Raw genomic sequence first — 19,197 nt, 5'->3', positions numbered from 1 at the left:
GATCCCCTCCAGGATGTCACATTGCATTTAGCTACATTTGGTTCTGCGCTTTGCATCTTTCTCGGTGGAAAATGTATCTTGGAGATGGTTTTGTATCAGCAACTATGACTGTGGCTCCCTTTTAACTGGGATGCATAGCATTCCATGGTGTGAATATAAATGAATTGTATAACCAGTTCCCTTCTGCTGTGATTTGGGCTGTTTCTCGTTTGTTGCTTTTCCGTTACCCTTGTACATGGGCCTTGCACACTTGTGAGTGCATATGCAGAATGAACTCTCAGAGGTGGACTCAGTCAGGTCAAAGGGATATGAGTTTCACATTTTAGTGACTAAGCCAACTTGCCCTCATGGAAGGAGTGTAAGCAACAGTGGATATATTCAGAGGTGTGTGCCTGCTTGATGGCTATATAACATTATAGTTGATTCTTTCCATTCTCTGCTCTCAGATGGTGAAGAAGAGCTTGGTTCAGTAGGGTAGGAGAGAGAGATAAGCCTGGGAAGTGGCAAGGAGATGGGCCACATAGGCCCCTCAGTGCCAGGCCGAGGAGCTGGACTTGGTGCTGAGGGCACTGGGGAGCCATGGAGGGTTAGAGCCTGCATCGAGCCATGGACAGATGTGGTCATGTAGGGGTGCAGGAGGAACAGCCATCGAATGGCTGCCTCTCTTTTAGGTTGTCCTGGGAGCCTCACTTCTCTCTCATCTCCTTGCTCCCCTCTCACCCACAGGAGCGGGCCTCTGAGTGGAGGGGCTGGGGCAGATGAACCTGTCCTGCCGGTTGAGGCCTGCCTTGGCCAGGCCAAACAGCTACCAGTCTGGCTGAGCTGCCCTCTGCAGGTATGTGGCCAGATGGAGCCAGAGAGGGTAGTGGCAGATGTGGGGCAGAGGTGGAGGCCTTCCTGCCTGCCGCCCAGAGGCCAGCTTGACCCCAAGTCTCCAGTGTCTGGCCAGGCCTGAGCTGTCTTAACTGCTCAGGTAAAATTTGAAAATGTTTAGCAGAATAAGTCTTTTCTCAACGCACACCTCCTGTCCCGCAATGACATTTCTATTAACATTTATTTCTTGAGTTTTGTTGGAGGACAAAAGCAATAATCATCACAGACTATTTGGAAAATACCAAAATGCCCAAGGAATGAAATAAAAATCCCCTGCAACTGTCTCTTCTTCCTTAATAACCAATGTTAACCTTTGGGAGACTTTTTTGTTTTACAATTTTAAGGCAAACACGCACGTTTTGATGTTTTCATGAGAAACGCAATCATACTTGGCCACCTACTTTGTAATCTTCCTTTTTTGCTTAATAATTTCCCACTTCTTTTCCCATGACATTAAATATTCTTTTTCAGTGTGATTTTTAAGGGGAAAACTGATTTGATGCATATCAATCTGCATTAATGCCACAAACATTCTTTAACGACCCTCAGACAGAAAACATCACATTAACTCTAACATATGCTGAGCCCATGGCCTGGGCGTCTGTCAGTGAAAGCACCAAGCATTTACCAGTGTGACTTGACATTTGTAAGTGCAAATATGTGAGTCAGTTTGGTAAATCAGCTTCTGCATATCAAAGATGGTGGAATCCCAAACATTTGAAACTGGGGTTCACCAGAGACAGTTGCAGCCTCAGCAGGCAGTGTATTTCTGCATTTCATTTTGATTACAGGGGATCAAGAAAATTCCTGATTCATAACAAAAGGTCTACTGGTTCCTGAGCTCTTAGGATGTGTTGAGTCCTACGCCATGAGGTTGGCACTGTTAGAACCCCCGTTTTGCAGAGGGGCGCACTGAGGCCCAGAGTGCGGCGGGCCTGGTGCAAACTCAGCGCTGCCTCTTTGCCTCTCAGAGAAGCCATCACAGACTCAGTCACTGTGAACTTTCTCATGAGGACAGACCTAAATCTAAAAGTAGATTAGGATGAAATCCCCGCTTTCCTTGACACGTTTACGAGACAGTCAAATATGTGCCCGGGGTCGGGGGAAAGTTTCATTCCAGGGCTTGCAGAAAAGCCAGTCAGGCGAGTTATCCGGAGCGGCTCGTGTGTGTTAAAATATGGTGCATAACACATCTACGTGGCGTTTTCAAAATTCTGGCTGGAAAAGACAGCTGTATCTTGCTTAGAACTTTAGAAACCCTTTTGCTGGTTTTTCTTCTTGAAAAGTAGTAGATGATCTTTATAAAATTTTTTCAAACATTATAAGGATATATATGGTGTGAAAATTCCTGCACCTCTCAGCTCTCCATTCCACTCCCTCCTCAGAGGAGTCCTTCATGGGAAGCATGTGTATATCATTTCTATGAAAATGAAGTCGCTTCTGCATACTGCTCTGCTCCTTGCCTTGTTTACTTAACAACAGATCAGGATGGCCTAAGGCACACTGATACTCTGGAATAGGTTGCCAAACAGTAGAAAAGAAAAGAGACGAATTCTTATATACTGACATGGAAAGATGATCATAATACATAGTTAAGCAAAGAAAGCAAGTTGCAAAGCAATATTTAAAGGAGGATTCTATTAAATATGTATGTGCGTGCTTATATAAGTATATATGGATGTGTCAATATAAACTTTTGGGAAGCTAAAAGGGACTTTTATCATATGTTAATAGCAGCTACCCGGGGATTGGACTAGATTGGGGGAGAGAGGATTTCCTGGGGGGTGGAACATAGGATGCTTCCCCCCACCCCTTTTCTTTTTAAGGAAGATTAGCCCTGAGCTAACATCTGTCACCAATTCTCCTCTTTTTGCTGAGGAAGACTGGCCCTGAGCTAACATCCGTGCCCATCTTCCTCTACTTTATATGTGGGATGCCCGCCACAGAATGGCTTGCCAAGCGTTGGGTAGATCCACACCCGGGATCCCAACCGGTGAACCCTGGGCCGCCAAAGTAGAACGTGTGATCTTAACCACTGCACCACCCAGCTGGCCCCCAGGATGCTTCCATTTCTAAATTTTTATAATCTTTTTTAAATGAAAAGGCTACAAGTGATTTTTTGCTTTCTTAAAAGTGTTTTTCTCATTCTTTTATACATTATTTTTAAAACATTGACCCATTCCTTTAAAAAGAATAGTCCAACCCTGCATATGTATCTATAGGAATAAAAGTATTGTGTGTGGTTTGCAAGTTTTTCTACTGTGCAGTTCTTGGAGCTTTTCTGTGTTAAAACATAGCGCCCTTGTTCATTATTTTTTACTACTGTGTGGTATTCTGGAGTATAGCTAGAGCTTAGTGAATTGAACCAGGCCCCTACTGATACTCACTTAGGTTACTATTATGAAAATCCTATGTATGCTTTCCAATTATTTATACCATTATGACATCTTTTTATGTCAGCTCACATAGATCTATCTTCTTTTTAACAGCCACAGAGAATTCCAGTCCGAGGATGTAACATAAATTGTACAACCCATTCCTTGCTGGTGGATGTTAGGCTGTTTCCAATTTTTCTCCCTAACAGATCATGACCCCTATGACCATTACAGATTTTTTAAGGTATATTTTAAAAAGTTAACATCTGTGGCAACTAGACTTTTGGTGGTGAACATGATGCAGTCTATACAGAAGTCAAAATATAAGGATGTACACTGAAATTTATATAATATTATTAACAAATATGACCTCAATAAAAAAATAATAAATAATAAAAATAAACTAATTAATTAAAATAAAAATGGGAAAAAACCTAACATCTGTATTCAGCATTTGCAGACCAGCTGCAGACAGTGGAGTGAATGAGGACCCCTAGAAACCTCATCCCATGGGGAAGAAAGCCAGGCCCTCCTGGCAGGGCCTAATTGCTGTAAAATGGCCCGAGGATGAGCCTGCTTCAGAGATGACAAAAGAGTGATGACAAGACTCTTAAACTGTTTGCTGTCCTGTACCCCTTAGAGAACTTCCTGCAAGCTAGAGCCCCTGGGGGGAGGATGTCTGTGGCCTGTGCGGGCCCAACAGCCTTGCACTCTGATTTTCCTTTGATGAACACTCCCCCCTCATAATACCAGCCCTGGTTGCATCCTTAGCAGGATTATTAATCCTGGTGCCCTCCCTTCCCCCAACCAAAGGATGGGCCTGGAACCTAAACCAAGACAGAGAGATTTAATCCCTGACCTTGCCTAAAGCTCTTGGGAGAGACGCTTTTTCTCGCTGCTGTGTTGCTTAGCTCTGAAGATGCAAGCCTGATGTTACCAGAGAAATCCTGCCTGAGAATGAAGCTGGTTTTCTGGAAACCTAGATTGAACCCCTGGATCCAGATATGCCTGAAGCCAGCCCTATTGACTCAGTTACATGAGCCAATAAATTCCATTTTATGTTTCAGTCAGTGCCATTTGGGTTTCTGCCACTTCCATTGGAAGAGTTCTTGTTCATTCACCTTTGCCCAAGAAGAAAACAAATAATTCATTCAACCAGTATTTATTGAACACCCATGCTTAGCCCTGTGCTGGGTGATGCTGGTAACAATAAAGAGGCCATGACAGAACTTGTCCGTCCCCTCACAGCAATCCCAGTCTACCAGAGCTTAAACAGATAATCGCAAACTCTTCACCAATGATGGCGACCCCCACGATGAAGGAGGAGTTCAGGGAGTGACAAGAGAGGCACCTGTGGATGCGGTGGTGGGATCAGGGAAGGGTCTCCTGAGGACAGGACTTTAAGTTGACACTCAGAGATGGGCCAGGAATCAGCCAAGTGAAATGAGCTTAAGGGCTAAGGGTCCTTGCACATATGTCCAGGGGTTTCAGGGCAGCTCGGTGTCCCAGCAGGGCTCAGAAACCTGGTAAAAGATCTTTGGAGTGGAAGGAGGGGAAGGGTGAGGGAAGTGGGCGGGGCAGAAGTGAGGCAGCCATCCAGGCCCCAGCTGGAGGAAGCAGGAGTAGGAAGTGGCCTTCGCTTCGTGTTCCTCATAAGGTGGTGTAGAAATACATGGCTATCAGCATCACAGGGAGCTGGAGGAGGAGGCAGTCAGGTGAGGGATGCTCCAGCCCCACATCCCCACCCCACCCAGTCCATAGGCCCCCGCTTCTCACCGTCCACATCAGGATGGCAAACCCAAACCACGAGATGCCCCATGTGTAGCTGTCAATGGCATGGCTGATGTGCTCGAAGCAGCCCTGGGCAGGGGGAAAATGGGAATTTGAAAAATGCCCAGGGAGGCTGGCTGCCGAAAGCAAGAGTCACTGGGTGCCCTCGGGAAAGTCCCTTCCTTCCTGGAGCCTTGGTTTTCCCATCTGTCAGTGGGGATGAGGGCAGTGTCCACCTCCCAGGGTAGTTTTGGGGAGCCAGGGATGCAACCCTGTGCAAGTAGGTGCCACCCTGATGGTGGCTGTGACAGTCTGAGAGTGACATTGTTTGGAGACTGCTTTCCATGCTGCCCACGAGTTCCAAGGGTTTGAAATATGCCTTCTGGATCAGTCCGGTTCTGGCCCCTCCTCATACAGAGATGAGGCCGAGTGGAGCCAGAGCCCCACACCAGAGTCACCTTCCTGGTGACCCCTGCCCCAACTCAGAAGCAGCCAAAAGCAAAGGTTCGGGGTGTGTGTCCTGGAGTCAGGTGGACTGAATTGGGGGCCAGCTCTGCCATTTGCTGGCTGCGGGGCCTAGGCATGATTCTGACCCTCTGAGCCTCGGTTTTCCCATCTGTGGAGTGGCAGCGCTGCGCTCCGAAAGCACTCGTGGGGGTTCCACGAGATGATGCCCGGAAGTCAGGGCTCAGGAAACCACTGTCCGACTGATGGAGGTGACGGTTTGCACGGCTCCCTTCTCCGTGACACCTGCTCTAAGCAATGCCGCTGAAGGACCCCCAGGCAGCCCAAAGCAGCCAGAGGGACCCCTGGGACCAGTTCTCCTCTCAGTCTAACCTCCTCTGGTCTCTCTCCACCTCTGCACTCGCATTGCAGTGTGAAAACTGTTAAAGACCTGGTTGGGCCTGACTGCCCACAATCAAACCCCTGCTCCACCCCTCACTGAGCGCCCTCTCAGTTCCACCAGCTGTCAGATGGGACAATCATAATCTGGACCTCAGAAGACCACGGCACTTAGAAGGATGCCTGGTACAAAGAAAGGGCTCCATAAATGTTGGCTGTTATCAGAGCGGTGCTGCTGTCATTCTTACTGTTGCTGTCATTCCCAGAAAAGCTGAGGAAAGCTCAGGTGCCGGGTCTGGATTACACGGAGCCTGTGTGCAGCCCGCTGACTTGCAGAGGGAGGAAGGGACAGATGGAGAGAGAGTTGAGAGAGCCAGAGAGAGGAGGGAAAAGGAGAAAGCCAGAAAGGGCAGGAGGAGATGGCAGACAGGCAGTGGGAGGGAGGAAGAGACAAAAGAACCAGAGAGGGCCAGACAGAGGGTCAGACAGGGGCAGCAGGGGGGAGGGGACACACCTTGGTGAACAGGTAGTCTATGTGGCCCAGACGGCAGCCTTCTTCACTGAGGGGGATGAAGTTGCCAGTCCGGCGACAGCACAGTGGGGGCCAGGGGAACGCCACCTCCGGGGTGGCCGCCCGGAAGGCTGATGTGAAGTTCACCCAGTCCATGGGACCAGATGTGCCACAGCACTCTTGCTGGAGAGAAAGGCAGGGGTCAGGCAGGCTCTGGCTCAGAGAGGACAGCTGCTTGCCTGAGGTCACACAGTGAATGCTAGCCACCAAAAGGCAGATTCCTGGCTTCCTCTGGCCCCTGTGGGTGCTTAATTTGTGGCCCTCGAATGATGAAAACATAGGCTGCTTCAAACAGGGGTTCCAATCCTGGCTAGATGCATGACTTGAGCCAAATTGGGACCTCATTTTCCTTGGGGCCTCAATATTCTTCTCTTGCGCTGCTGGGTCATGTTGAGTTTAATTAAGAATGTGGCTTCTGGAACCTGGTGGCCTGGGTTTGAGTCCTTCTGGTTCTGTGACCTACCAGCCACCCATCAGCTTGGTTTTCTCATCAGCTAAAAGGCCGATCTCCCTTATGAGGTGGTTGTGAGGATTAAATAGGCTTTAAAAGTGCATTGAACACTGCCAAACAAAAGTTAGTGCTCATTAAACATTGGTTATCATCATCATCATCATTATTGAGACAGTATCTGTTAAGGGTTAAGAGCAGGGGCCCTGGATCTTACTAACTGTGTGACCCTGGGCAAGTGCCTTGCCCTTTTCTGGGCCTGTTTACTCATCTGGAAAATGTCAATAACCAGAGCCCCTCCCTCATAAAAACCACAGGAGTAGATACCATCTACCAGGGGGCGTAATGGGAGCCCTATCCAGCTCTGTGATCAGAGCCCCAGGCCCTCCTCGCCCGCCCTCGCCCACCTCAGTCATGATGCGGTCCCAGAGGCGGGTCAGTTCCCGGCCCTGGTCCGTGTCTGCACTGTAGAAGGTCAGCATCTGCTTGGTGATCAGAGATGGGTTGGACACCATCTGCGGAGGGCCGGGAAGATGGTCCAGTGGGGCTGGGTAGGGAGGGACGTGCTCCGCCCCCTGCTCAAGACCATCCCCCTCCCCTCAGAAGTCAGGCCCCTCCCCTGGCCTCTGCTGCTTACGTAGTCTCGGTGGGTGTAGGCCGTGATGCAGGAGGCACACTCAAAGATGTAGACGATGAGCATGAGCACCAGGTACTGGGGAGAGAGGGAGGGAGGGAGGGATGAGGCACGGCCGATTAGGGCGAAGCCTGTGAAGTCACGTCCCTCAAGGGGTGGATCGATGGATAGAAATGCCATTGAAAAAAGCGTAGGACAATGTGAATGGTCATGTCTACGTGGTGGACACACAGGTGTTCGCTGTTCAAGTCTCACACCTTTTCTGTTTGAAATTTTTTATAATACAGTGTTAGGGGAAAATGAAATCAAGAAAGAAGATGTGAAGTATTTCCCGAAGTTAACTACTGGCTTGGGTGCAGTAAAATACATGTCTACTATAGAAAAGTAAAAAAATAAAGACATTCTGGAGAGAACAGAAACATCTGAACACAGGCTGGGCCTTAGAAGGTAGATACAAAGGGACTAGGATGGATTTTGCAGTGCGCCAGTGGCACAGTGGGTGTGCAAAAAAAGAAGAAAAAAGCTCTTTCACTGGTGTTTAACGAAAGCTATCTTGCTGCCCTCACTCCTCCCCTGAATCCTCCGCTGTCCTCACCCCTCATTCTCCCCAGAGCAATGGGGGTGGGGGTGGCTGTGCCAGCTCCACAGCCACGATGCAGAGGCTGTGGCGGAACTCGCCTGGCTGCTTTAAAACAATGTCCTTATCGCTCAGAGTAATGTGCGCTCGAGTATTTACAGGTAAATGACTTGGTGTCTGGAATGTGCTTCCAGATACCCCAGGAAAGAAGAATGTGGGCAGGCAGAGGGTGGAGGAGAGTGGACAAGATGGCCAGGCTGGGGTGGCTATTGCTGAAACCAGGTGATGGGTTCGCAGGGGTCACCAAACCCTTCACTCTACTTCAGTCTATGTTCAAAATTTCCCATAATAATTAAAAAAAAACATTCTGTCATAGTTAATGACAAACTGGGGAGACAGACACAAACACAAATACAAACTTTTCTTTTCCTCTTTTTTACAGGTTGGGTGAACTTTTAGGGCTTTGGCTAAATTGTTATGCCAGAGAATTAAGTGTAGGAAAGAAAGGAAAAAAGAAGAAAAGGAAAAGAAAAGTGCCTTTCCATGGATCCATCTCACTCACAGTAATGCCAAGGTCCTCACCAAGACCTGTAAGGCCCACCGCATAGGCCCGCCTTCCCTTTCTCCCCTCATCCTCCACGCTCACCCCACTGTTCTCCTCCCCTCACCCACCCGCATCTCCTCTTACTCAACTCCTATCCCCACTGGGCTGCCGCCACACTGGACTCCTGGCCCCTCTGGCTTCAGAGCCTTTGCTCCACTATTCCCTCCATCTGGAATGCTCTTCCTGCAGACACACCCCCGGCTCACTCCATCACCTCCCCATGCCTTCCTTTCTCTGGCTGAGAGGCCTCCCCTTCCCCCTCTCCCAGCTCCAGATCTCTTTTCCCTGTTCACTGTCTCTGCTGTCTCTGGCTTAGAGCATCCTCTGCAGGGCAACGGCTTTCATGTTTGCTCACTAGATAGCCCAGTGCCTAGCTAGGGTTTGGCACATGGTTCTTGCTCAGTAAACATTTGTTGATTGAGTCTAAAAGGCCCTCAACTGCAGAGGAAGAGCAGTGTTGGCTCTGCGTCAGTGGGGCCAGGATTGGAATCCCTGCTCTCCCCGTCACCTGGGTTGTTGGCCTCTGAACCTCAGTGTCCTCACCTGGTAAATGGGTAGACAAGTGCTAACTTCAGAGGGCTTCTGGGAGGGTTGAGGGAGCTCACTCCTAACCTGCTTAGCCTAGTGTCAGGTGCATGAGAGGTACCCGGAAGTGTGGGTTATTGTTGTTGTGATTATTATGGTTGGCAGAGATTAAGTTAACACTTAACAGGCTCAAGTGGTGACCTGCTCAGGTTTAAATCCTGGCTCTGTCACTTACTTGCTGTGTGACCCTGGATAAGTGACTTCACTTGTCCAAGCCTCAGTTTCAACTCTGTCAAATGGGCTCACGAGGATGATGGTGGTGATGACGGTGGTAGTGGTGATGACGGTGGTGGTGGTGATGACGATGGTGGTGGTGATGATGGTGGTGGTGGTGGTGGTGGTGATGAGGATGGTGGTGTTGGTATCTCATGGTGGGTGGGGAGGAATAAACGAACTAGTCCATGTGAAGCATTTAGAATGTAGTGAGCATTTATTAAATGGTAGCTGTGCTATTATTATTGTTGTCATTGTTATCAACAGAGCTTGCGAGCACAGACCCTGGAGACCAACTATCCTAGGTTCAAACCCCAGTCCTGCTACTCAAGAGCTGTCTTCCTGTGCAGAGTTTCCTTCCCTCCCTCCCCTGTGGCCCGGTTTTCTTTGTAAAATGAGGAAACAGTGAGCCTAGGTGACTGAGTTATGGGAAGATTAAACAAACTGGCTGCCGTGAGGCCGAGTGGTGTCATGCTGAACACACCTAGCGACTGTGCTGGTAACTGTTATTTTGACATCATCTGTGATGATGATCTTCGTGGCCACCCATCCCCATCCTCCCTCGTGGGGCCTCACCGTGAGCATCATAGACCGGCGGTGGCAGAGCGCAGCACCCACACCAAAGCTGGCCACCACGAAGAAGGAGAAGCCGCAGAAGATGGCGATCCAGGCACCAGCGAAGACGTCATCCTTGCCTGAGACGCCCATCAGTGGATACACGCAGTACTGGTCAGCTGTCACCCATACTGTCTCGGCAAACAGGGCCAGGCCTGACAGCTGGACAGGGCAGCCAGTTAGAAAGGCCTGTTCAGGGGCAGCAGCCCAGCTGCACGAGTCTCCGTGAGCAAGTGCCTTCCCCATTCAGAGCCTCCACTGCCCTCTGGGTAAAGTGGGCATGTAACAAGAGTGGCAAAGACATTGCCTTCCTTGAGCAGGGATGAGCTGGGCAGAGGTCAGGAGGGGAGGGAGGGCCCAGCCAGACCCTTGCCCCACTACAGGCCAGCTGCCAGTTGCTTCAAGAATACAAGGAGACAGCACATCCGCAAAGCTGGAGCGCGTGACTGGCACCGAGGAGATCCTGGGTCATGCCACCTTCCCTTAATAGTGCTGTTATTCCCGGAGCACAGCAATCTGGCCATGGCCAGGACATTACAAATGAGCCTCTGAGGGCTCGTGTGGAGTGGCCTACAGACTGCGAGCAGGAGAAAACAAGAGGCACGGAACAGGATGTGGCATGAGCTACATTTTGGGGAAAGAAAGGGAAAAAACAGGTATATATGTTCCTATTTGCATAAAGAAACGGAGAAACAAGAATCTGGCTACTACGACCAGCAGTCTCACCACAATGGGGAGCAGGAGAGAGGAAGACTTCTTGTGGATCCCTCTGACAACAGCCAACCTAACACCCACAGGGTACTTACCGTGCGCCGGCATTGGTCCCCACAACTGCTTCTGTGTGATAACCACCGCGAGCAGCTGCGGTGTCTAGCGTTGTTACAGCCAACACAACGCCAAACTCCGGTCTAAGCACATTAATCCGTAACTCATCTCATCCTCCTAGCGGTCCTATTTTATCTCCATTTTACAGATGAGAAAACTAAGGGGGTTACATCACTGGCTCCAGTTCCCACGGTAGAAAGCAGCAGAGCTGGGATCTGAACCCAGGCTGTCTGGCTCCAGAGCCATGTATAGGTATCATATATTTTTTAAAAACATTAAACATTTATTAAAGGACACTGTTATTATTCATTACCATGGGCCTTCTGAGTGCCAAGGAGGCACTTTACATCCTTAATCATGTTAATGATGATGGCCAGCATTTGTCAAGCACTTTTTCTGAGCTCAGGGGCACACATGAGTTAATCCTCACAAGAGACCCCACAATGAGAACATAAGCTATAGATGGAGAAACAGGCACAGAGAAGTAAGGTCCCTTGCTCAAGGTCACACAGCTGAGGAGAGGCAGAGCTGGGATTTGAATCCAGGCTTCTCTGGCTTGAGAGCCCATAGCACTGGCCATCTGGGGAGTCTTGGGCCCTCAGCCCCCATGCCCAGGCTCAGGACTGCCCCCTCCTCCCCACTCACCCACTCGGCTCCCAGCACTGGGGGATGTCTCACCAGAATAACGATGTTGCCCACAACCAGCAGTCCCACCACAACTGGAGACCCCTTCTGTGCCTCTTCTGCTGCAGAAGCCATAGTCCTGCTGGAGACAGGTGAGCAGGGAAGAGGCCAGGCAGAGGCCAGGAGGGGAGGGAGGCCCAGCTGGACCCACCACCCCCACTCCACCCCCAGTTCCCAGGAGCTGCTCCCACTCTCTGCTGGGTCCAGGCTGGTACTGAATGTGCCCAGCCTCCCACCACTGCTGTGGTGGGCTATTTTACAGAAGAGGAAACCAAGGCTCTGGTGGGGCCTCCCTGGCCAGAGCTCAGACCTCCCCAGCTCCCTCTGCTGCATCCAGACCCTTAGAGCCCCCTCCTCACCTTCTCTGCCAGAAGCTTCTCTGGCAGGCCCTTCCCACAGTGACTCCCTATATACGCCCAGGCCCATTCTTGGGTCAGTCTCCAAGGAAGTGGGCAGGGTGTCTGGAGGAGGGGACAAGAGACCAAGCAGGCAGACAAGCATGGGAGAACAGCTTTATGAGCCCCCCCAACCCAAGTGATTTATAGACCTGAAATTCCAGATCGTGCTCATGTCTGGCCATACGGGCAGGGTGACACACCCATGTCCTCCAGTTCCCAGGCTGCCGCGGAGGTGGAGGGGGTGGAGTTGGGAGGATGAGTGCACCACCTGATGTCCCTCTCTAAGGCATGGGCCTTCCTGGGAGCAGAGAGAGAGAGAGCCAAGTCGGACCCCAGTGTGAATCTTGAATCCCAGAACTGCCTCCTCTGCTAGAGGCTCCCCCTCTCTGAGGCTGGGAGCCCAGGGGGAGGCCAGGGCAGGGACCCCAGCAGATGAGGACAGGGCTGGACCAGGGCAGAGAGATGGGGATGAGAGGGGGCAGGTGGAAAGATGTTCAGAAGGCTGATGTACCAGCTCTGGGCTGAGGGGAGAGGACGGCAGGAGATGGGTGTTCAATGAGTGTACAACGAGGAGGGAGAGAGGCGTGCTAGAAAAAGGGAAGGGCACACCGAATGGGCTTGGTGGGATAAAAGTATCCTTCCCCCCCCCCCCCCACACACACACACGGACAAATCAGGGTCACAGTGAGGAGCCATGGGTGGAATTGCCTTCAGGGGGCAGAATCAAAGAGACCTAAGTTCAAATCCCAGTTTTGCCTCCTCTGTGCTGCGCGACTTGGCGAGCGCACTTGGCCACCTGCAGAACGGGAATCGTCAGACCACTTTCCCGGGTGTCGGTGGGAACCGAGTGCAGGGACGCCTGCAAAGCGCGTCTTCCGGGCCTGGCGAGCGCCGGCGGCCGCGCCTCCCAGCCGCCCTCGGCGAGCCCCACGTTCTCTCCGATGGCGCCCCCTGGTGGCGCGAGGATGACTCCGCAGGCGAAAATGCGGGCTTGGAACCCCCAGAACTGAACCCCGTGGGCCAGGGCGTTGACTGCGTTTTCTCTCTGAGCCCCGGCTCCCCCAGTGTGCGGGAAATGGGCAAACAAACGGGAACTAAAATTCCACTGTCAGAACACTGGCTTGGTAATAACACCCATGAGATGTTTTCCGACTGAAATGCTTACGTTGGTTTTTAGTCAATCCACTTTACATTTAAAATACTTGTTGGGGCCGCCCTGTGGCGCAGCGGTTAAGTCCACACGTTCTGCTTCTCAGCGGCCCGGGGTTCGCCAGTTCGGATCCGGGTGGGGACAGGGCACCGCTTGGCGGGCCATGCTGTGGCAGGCGTCCCACATATAAAGTAGAGGAAGATAGACATGAATGTTAGCTCAGGGCCAGGCTTTCTGAGCAAAAAGAGGAGGACTGGCAGTAGTTAGCTCAGGGCTAATCTTCCTGTGTGTGTGGGGGGGAATAGTTCTCTGTTGATTTATATTTATATTAAAGACTAACGAGAAAATTTCAGTAATAACGTACATGACCTGTCAAGTACATTTTGTAAGTTTTAGCTAAAACAACTTGCGGGGCTGGGCACGTGGCTGAGTGGTTAAGTTCCTGCGCTCTGCTTCGGCGGCCCCGGGTTTTGCTGGTTCGGACCCTGGGTGCAGACATGGCACCGCTCATCAGGCCATGCTGAGGCAGCATCCCACATAGCACAGCCAGAAGGACCTACAACTAGAATATACAACTATGTATTGGGGGGCTTTGGGGAGAAGAAGGAAAAAAAAAAAGAAGAAGACTGGCAACAGATGTTAGCTCAGGTGCCAATCTTTTAAAAAAATTAATAAATAAAACAAAATAACTTGCAAAATAATAGGGCCACGCTAATAATATGAAATATTTTTATTTTCAAATACTTGGTAACTGTCAGTGGTTGGAAGTTACATAAAATGTCTAGTAAAAGCAAAACGTTGTCATCAATGGGGCCATTAACATGTCACCAGTCATAAGAGGGATCTGTTTTGTTCTGAAACATGAAGCCAGTTTACTTTGATGTCAAATTTGAATTTTCATTATTCTTTTTTACTATTATATGACAGTCTTCAAAACAATACATTTTGAAGTGCTCATTACTTCCTTTAAAAAACCACAATGCTGAGATCTCCTAAAGATGACATACGCCTACCCTATGACCCAGCCACGTGTCCCTGAGAAGTCACCCACTTCTGCCTACCAAACGCTGTGAATGTATTCCTAATAGGCCCACGCAGAAACCACCCAAATGCCCCTCAGCAGTAGAATGGATAAGCACCTTATGGTGCGTGCACACAATGGACACTATTCAGCAACGAAAGGGAACTAGCTACTGATACGCGCAACTGCGGGGGTGACTCTTGAAAGCATTGTGCTAAATGAAAAAAGCCATACTCAAAAGACTACAATTGTATGAGTCTACAAATGAAATTCTAAAGAGGCAAAACCAATCTAGGGTGATCAAAGTCAGGCTGGTGGCTACCCTTGGGGGCACCGTGACTGGAGGGAACAGGAAGGGGGCGTCTCTTTCTTAATTTGAACACTGGTTGCACAGGAGCGTTCAGATTGTGAAGATTCATCAAGCTGTACGCTCGCAATAATGTACTTTTCTGCCTCTTCTTTTTTTATTACAATGCCTTCTAAAGAGGATAGATCCTTTCAAAGAAACATATTCAATGTGTTAAAGAGGTGTTTTCCCAAGGGGGCACATGAGATGATTTTAGGCTGTCCACAACATGAAGTGAAACGGCATGAAATGACACAAAACCCCCATGATGAGAAGCTGACGCAGTTCTCCAGCCCCTCTGATGCTGCCGTGGAAAAAGGCTCAGCTCGATGCTACTGTGTCCCAAACACCCCTCTGACCTTGCTTAGAGCAGGTCTCGAGAGGCCTCAGTGTGTGACCAGAATTTAATAACTTTTCATTGTATTTATTTTTAAGATAAGATGTTTTATTTTCCATGGTCAGTGGCGAGAGGAAAGTTTTCTTCATTTTTTTTCCCCGAAAATTGGCCCTGAGCTAACATCCGTTGTCAATCTTTTTTTGTGTGTTTCTCCTTCTCCCCAAAGCCCCCCACTACATAGTTGTATATTCTAGTTGTCGGTCCTTCTGGTTGAGCTGTGTGGGACGCCGCCTCAGCATGGCCTGATGAGTAGTGCTAGGTCCATGCCCTGGCTTTGAACCAGTGAAGCCCTGGGCCCCCAAAGCAGAGCGCGTGAACTTAACTACTCGGCCCTGAGGCTGGCCCCTTAAATTCTTTTTATTATAAAATATTTCAAGTATACCAGAAAACGTAGAGAATAACATAACAAACACCTATGTCCTCACAACCCAACTTTGTCAAATCTAAGTATTTTTCTATGGTATTCACTGCAGGTTTTTTGGGGTTTTTGTGCGTGTGTGTGAGGAAGATTTCCCTGAGCTAACATCTGTGCCAATTGTCCTCTACGTTGTATGTGGGATGCTGCCACAGTGTGGCTTGATTAGCGGTGTTTAGGTCCGAGCCTATGAACCCCAGGCCTCTGAAGCAGAGCACACGAACTTCTCTACGCCACTGAGCTGGCCCCCAGCAGGTTGTTTTTAAGCAGCCTACACTGCAGTTCGCATCTGAAGCCACCTGATCTCGCCCCAGAGACAACTTCACTATGAAACTGGGGACTCATCATCCTCGACACCCCTTCCCCTGGCTTCTTTTTCAGATCGCAGTTGTCATGGGTTGAGTTGACCCTACACCCTCAGTTTACAGCTCATTATTCCCCACAAGACAGCTCTTCTTCTAAATTTAATTTATTCCCTTATATCCCCATATCGCAGTCTCTTCCAGCGCCCCTACTAGCAAGCATTCTAATATGTCCATATATATCTTTTTTGTTGAGTGTGTTCTTGTGAAATGGGTACCGTTGTTTTCTGTGCATGCATTTTCTAACTTACCCACAATTGTGTTAAACAGCTCATCCAACTCTTACTTTCCTCGCTCAGCAATACAATTTTAAGATCCATCCACATTATTCCGGGCACACTGAATCCACGGCTTCAGATGGTTGCTTGGGTCACTCCTGGTGTGCATCCTCCAGTGTGCCGTCTCCTTCCAGTGAGGACACTCGGGCTACTTCCAACTCCCCCTCCACCACTGCCACTGTGAACACTGCTGCAAGGAGCACCCTCACGCACGGCCCCGTCGAGACTCACGTGTCTCTCTTAGGGAGCAGAATTGCTGGGCCACAGATACGTATGTGCCAGGTCGTTTTCCACAACAGGTGGCCCCTTCCACACCCCAGCCAAGTTTGTGAGTGTTCCCGTATCCTTCCATCGCCACCCACACTTGGCATTATCCAGCTTTCTAGTTTTTGACAGAGTGATTCAGTGTAAGGTGCTACCTGCCATTATTTCAACTCTCACTTCTCTTATTACTAATGATTTTGCGGATCTTCTCAAATGTTCATTAGCTTTTTGGATTTCCACTCCCACGCACGCTTTCATATTTTTAATGTATATGCATATATTCCTCAACAATGTATAGAATAGTTTTAGGTTTTTTGGTAAACTTTAATTGAATTGTATCTTATGGTACATATCCTCATGCAATTGACCTTTTTCCCCTCAGTATTACGTTTTGAGATTTATTCATCAATATGTAGCTCTAGCTCATGCAGTTTTTGCAAGAATACTTCATGGGTCAAAGTTTCCTTTCCAAATGAATTCATTTTAGCAGAGATGTTACAGAAAAATGTCATCAGTGGCAGCACAGAGGTATGCACATTTAGCAACACTCTGAAACCTGAAGTTTGGGCACTAAGTAAAGGCTGAAATCTCAGGTGCTCCTTTGGGTCAGCTGAGCAACAGAGGGCCTGAAATTCATAGGTAGGGGTGGGAGAGGTGACTATCATGCCCAAGAAAGGGAGACTTCAGGGCTGGGTGGGGCCAGCATGAAGTGCAGGATGAGGAGGAGAGAGAAAAGCAGGGAAGGGGGAAAGAGAGAAGTCAGGGGGAGACTAGACGTGGCGTGAGGTGGTAAAGCAAGGAGGAAGGTGTCACCGATTAATTGTCCCAAATAACTGAAGGGAGCACTTAACTGTTTCTCCAAATTGTTTTTTTTGTTATGTTAAGAGATGCAATCACCAACTGCCCTGAACGTGTCCAAACCCCACCCAAGAGTGATGCCTGTCCAGATGGGCGGAGAAGAGCCCAAGAGATGACCTTTGCTTCATTTTAATGCTACGATCTCTGCCACAGGAGGAGCTTAGGCCTTATTACCATAACCTGTAAAGTATGCGGAAGCATGTTTTCCAACTGAGCCTGCGCAAGCGAATGCCCACCTCTCCCTCTTGAATATTCATTTCCCATCTGAAATAAAAGGCCCCTGCGGTCCTGTGCTTGGGGAGCCACGCCTTTGGAAACAATTCCCCATGGTCTCTATTTGCTGCAAATAAATTTTACTTTGTGTGACAACTCCTTCTGGTGAAGGCTTTGATTTCATTTTTTTTTAAGTTGGCACCTGAGCTAACATCTGTTCCCAATCTTCTTTTTTTGTCTTCTTCTTCTCCCCAAAGCCCCCCAGTACATAGTTGTATATTTTAGTTGTAGGTCCTCCTGGTTGTGCTATGTGGGACGCTGCCTCAGCATGGCTTGATGAGCAGTGCCATGTCAGTGCTCAGGATCCGAACTGGTGAAACCCTGGGCTGCCGAAGCGGAGTGCACGAACTTGACCACTCAGCCACAGGGCTGGCCCTCGCTTTGATTTCAACTCACTAAGAAGTGGACCCACTTTGGTTTCATAACAAATGCACTAGGGAGCTGTAGCCAGAGGTCTTTTTATTTTCTTCTCAAACTTATTGAGCACCAAGTATACGCTCAGGCTTGAACTAAGCATTAAGGTCACGGTGCACATAACAAGTTTTCTCATGCCCAGCCCTGTGTGGGGTGATGCTGGGAACACAGCAGTGATCAAGACAGTACTGTCCCTGCCCTCACAGGCTCACAGGAGAATGGGGGAGACAGACCTTCACCAGAGAGCGACAGCCCAGCACGGTCAGAGAGGATGCTAAAGTGACCAAGGCACCAAGAGAGGAAACACAGGCCACAAAGGGGAAAAGAGAGGTGAATGTGTGAGCTCAGAGGAGGTGCTGACCCAGCCAGGGGCACAGAGGAGGGTTTCCTGAAGGAAGGGATGTTGGAGGAGGAGACTGAGGCCGGCAGGTAAAAGGCAGGGAAGAACATTCCTGACAGAGGGAATGTGGCATATACATACAAGGGAATATTATTCAGCCTTAGAAAAGAAGGACATCCTGCCACGTGCAACAACATGGACGAACCTGGAAGAGATGGTGCTAAGTGAAATAAGGCAGTCTCAGAAGGACAAATATTCACGAGTCCACTTCTGTGAGGCATCTAGAATAGTCAAACTGAGCAGAAAGTAGAACAGTGCTTGCCGGGGGCTGGGGGCTGGGGGAAATGGGGAATTGCTAATCAATGGGTATAAAGTTTCAGTTATGCAAGATGAGTAAGTTCTTAAGATCTGCCGTACAACATTGCACCTAGAGTCAACCATACTGTATTGTACACTTAAAAGTCTGTTAAGAGAGTACATCTCATGTTACGTGTTCTTACCACACACACACACACACACACACAAAGACTGCGAGAAGGAAAAGCTTCTTGGTGTGTCCACCAATGTGCCGGGAGCAACTCATATTTAGAGAGCATTTCCAACACACAGGGCACTGCTCCAAGCCCTTTCCGCACGGCATCAGGCACCGTTCTAAGTGCTGTACAGGGAGCAGCTCATTTAATTTGCACAATGACCCTGCGAGGAAGGTGTCATTAACTTCATTTTACAGAAGAGGAAAGCGAGACACGGAGAGGTCAAGTAATTTGCCCATGGTCTCATAGCTGGCAAGTGGTGGAGCCTGAATTTGAACCCAGACCGTCAGCTCCAGTCCTCCCCGCTTAACCACTATCTTCTCCTGCTTCTCTGAGTGTATACTGACTTTGCTGGAGTAGCTTCCTTTTTTTTTTTTTTTTTTAAGCCAGGAGAATATATTCACGTATTACCTATACAACTTGAAGAAATTTAAGAGTATCAGATGGGCAAGCAAGGATCTCCAAGGACTATTGCTAATGGAGAAAAGCAAGGTTCAACACTGGGACCAGCAGGCTACAACGAAGAGATGG

At 49.2% G+C, this 19,197-nt stretch overlaps 1 protein-coding gene across 7 annotated transcripts; it reads right to left on the bottom strand.

Moving 5' to 3' along the window:
* Positions 1-4,396: 4,396 nt before the first annotated feature.
* On the bottom strand, positions 4,397-12,308 carry UPK1A (uroplakin 1A). 7 transcript variants are annotated; one of them, XM_044759453.2, is made up of 8 exons: positions 12,165-12,308; positions 11,612-11,699; positions 10,070-10,270; positions 7,518-7,592; positions 7,288-7,395; positions 6,376-6,555; positions 5,025-5,108; positions 4,397-4,943 (listed from the first exon to the last, which is right to left on the bottom strand). In XM_044759453.2, the coding sequence occupies exons 1-8, from the start codon at positions 12,185-12,187 to the stop codon at positions 4,899-4,901; spliced, it is 804 nt and encodes a 267-aa protein (XP_044615388.2). In that variant the 5' UTR covers positions 12,188-12,308; the 3' UTR covers positions 4,397-4,898. The 7 variants fall into 7 exon arrangements, with proteins under 7 accessions (XP_044615388.2, XP_044615392.1, XP_044615391.1 ...); XM_044759457.2 differs by having other exon boundaries at positions 11,977-12,243; XM_044759456.2 differs by having other exon boundaries at positions 11,612-11,696; positions 11,977-12,243.
* Between the last annotated feature and the right edge of the window lie 6,889 nt (positions 12,309-19,197).

Source organism: Equus asinus, chromosome 26, assembly GCF_041296235.1.
Source record: "Equus asinus isolate D_3611 breed Donkey chromosome 26, EquAss-T2T_v2, whole genome shotgun sequence".
Classification (NCBI taxonomy): Eukaryota; Metazoa; Chordata; class Mammalia; order Perissodactyla; family Equidae; genus Equus; species Equus asinus.
This window is presented reverse-complemented; position numbering and strand designations above follow the sequence as displayed.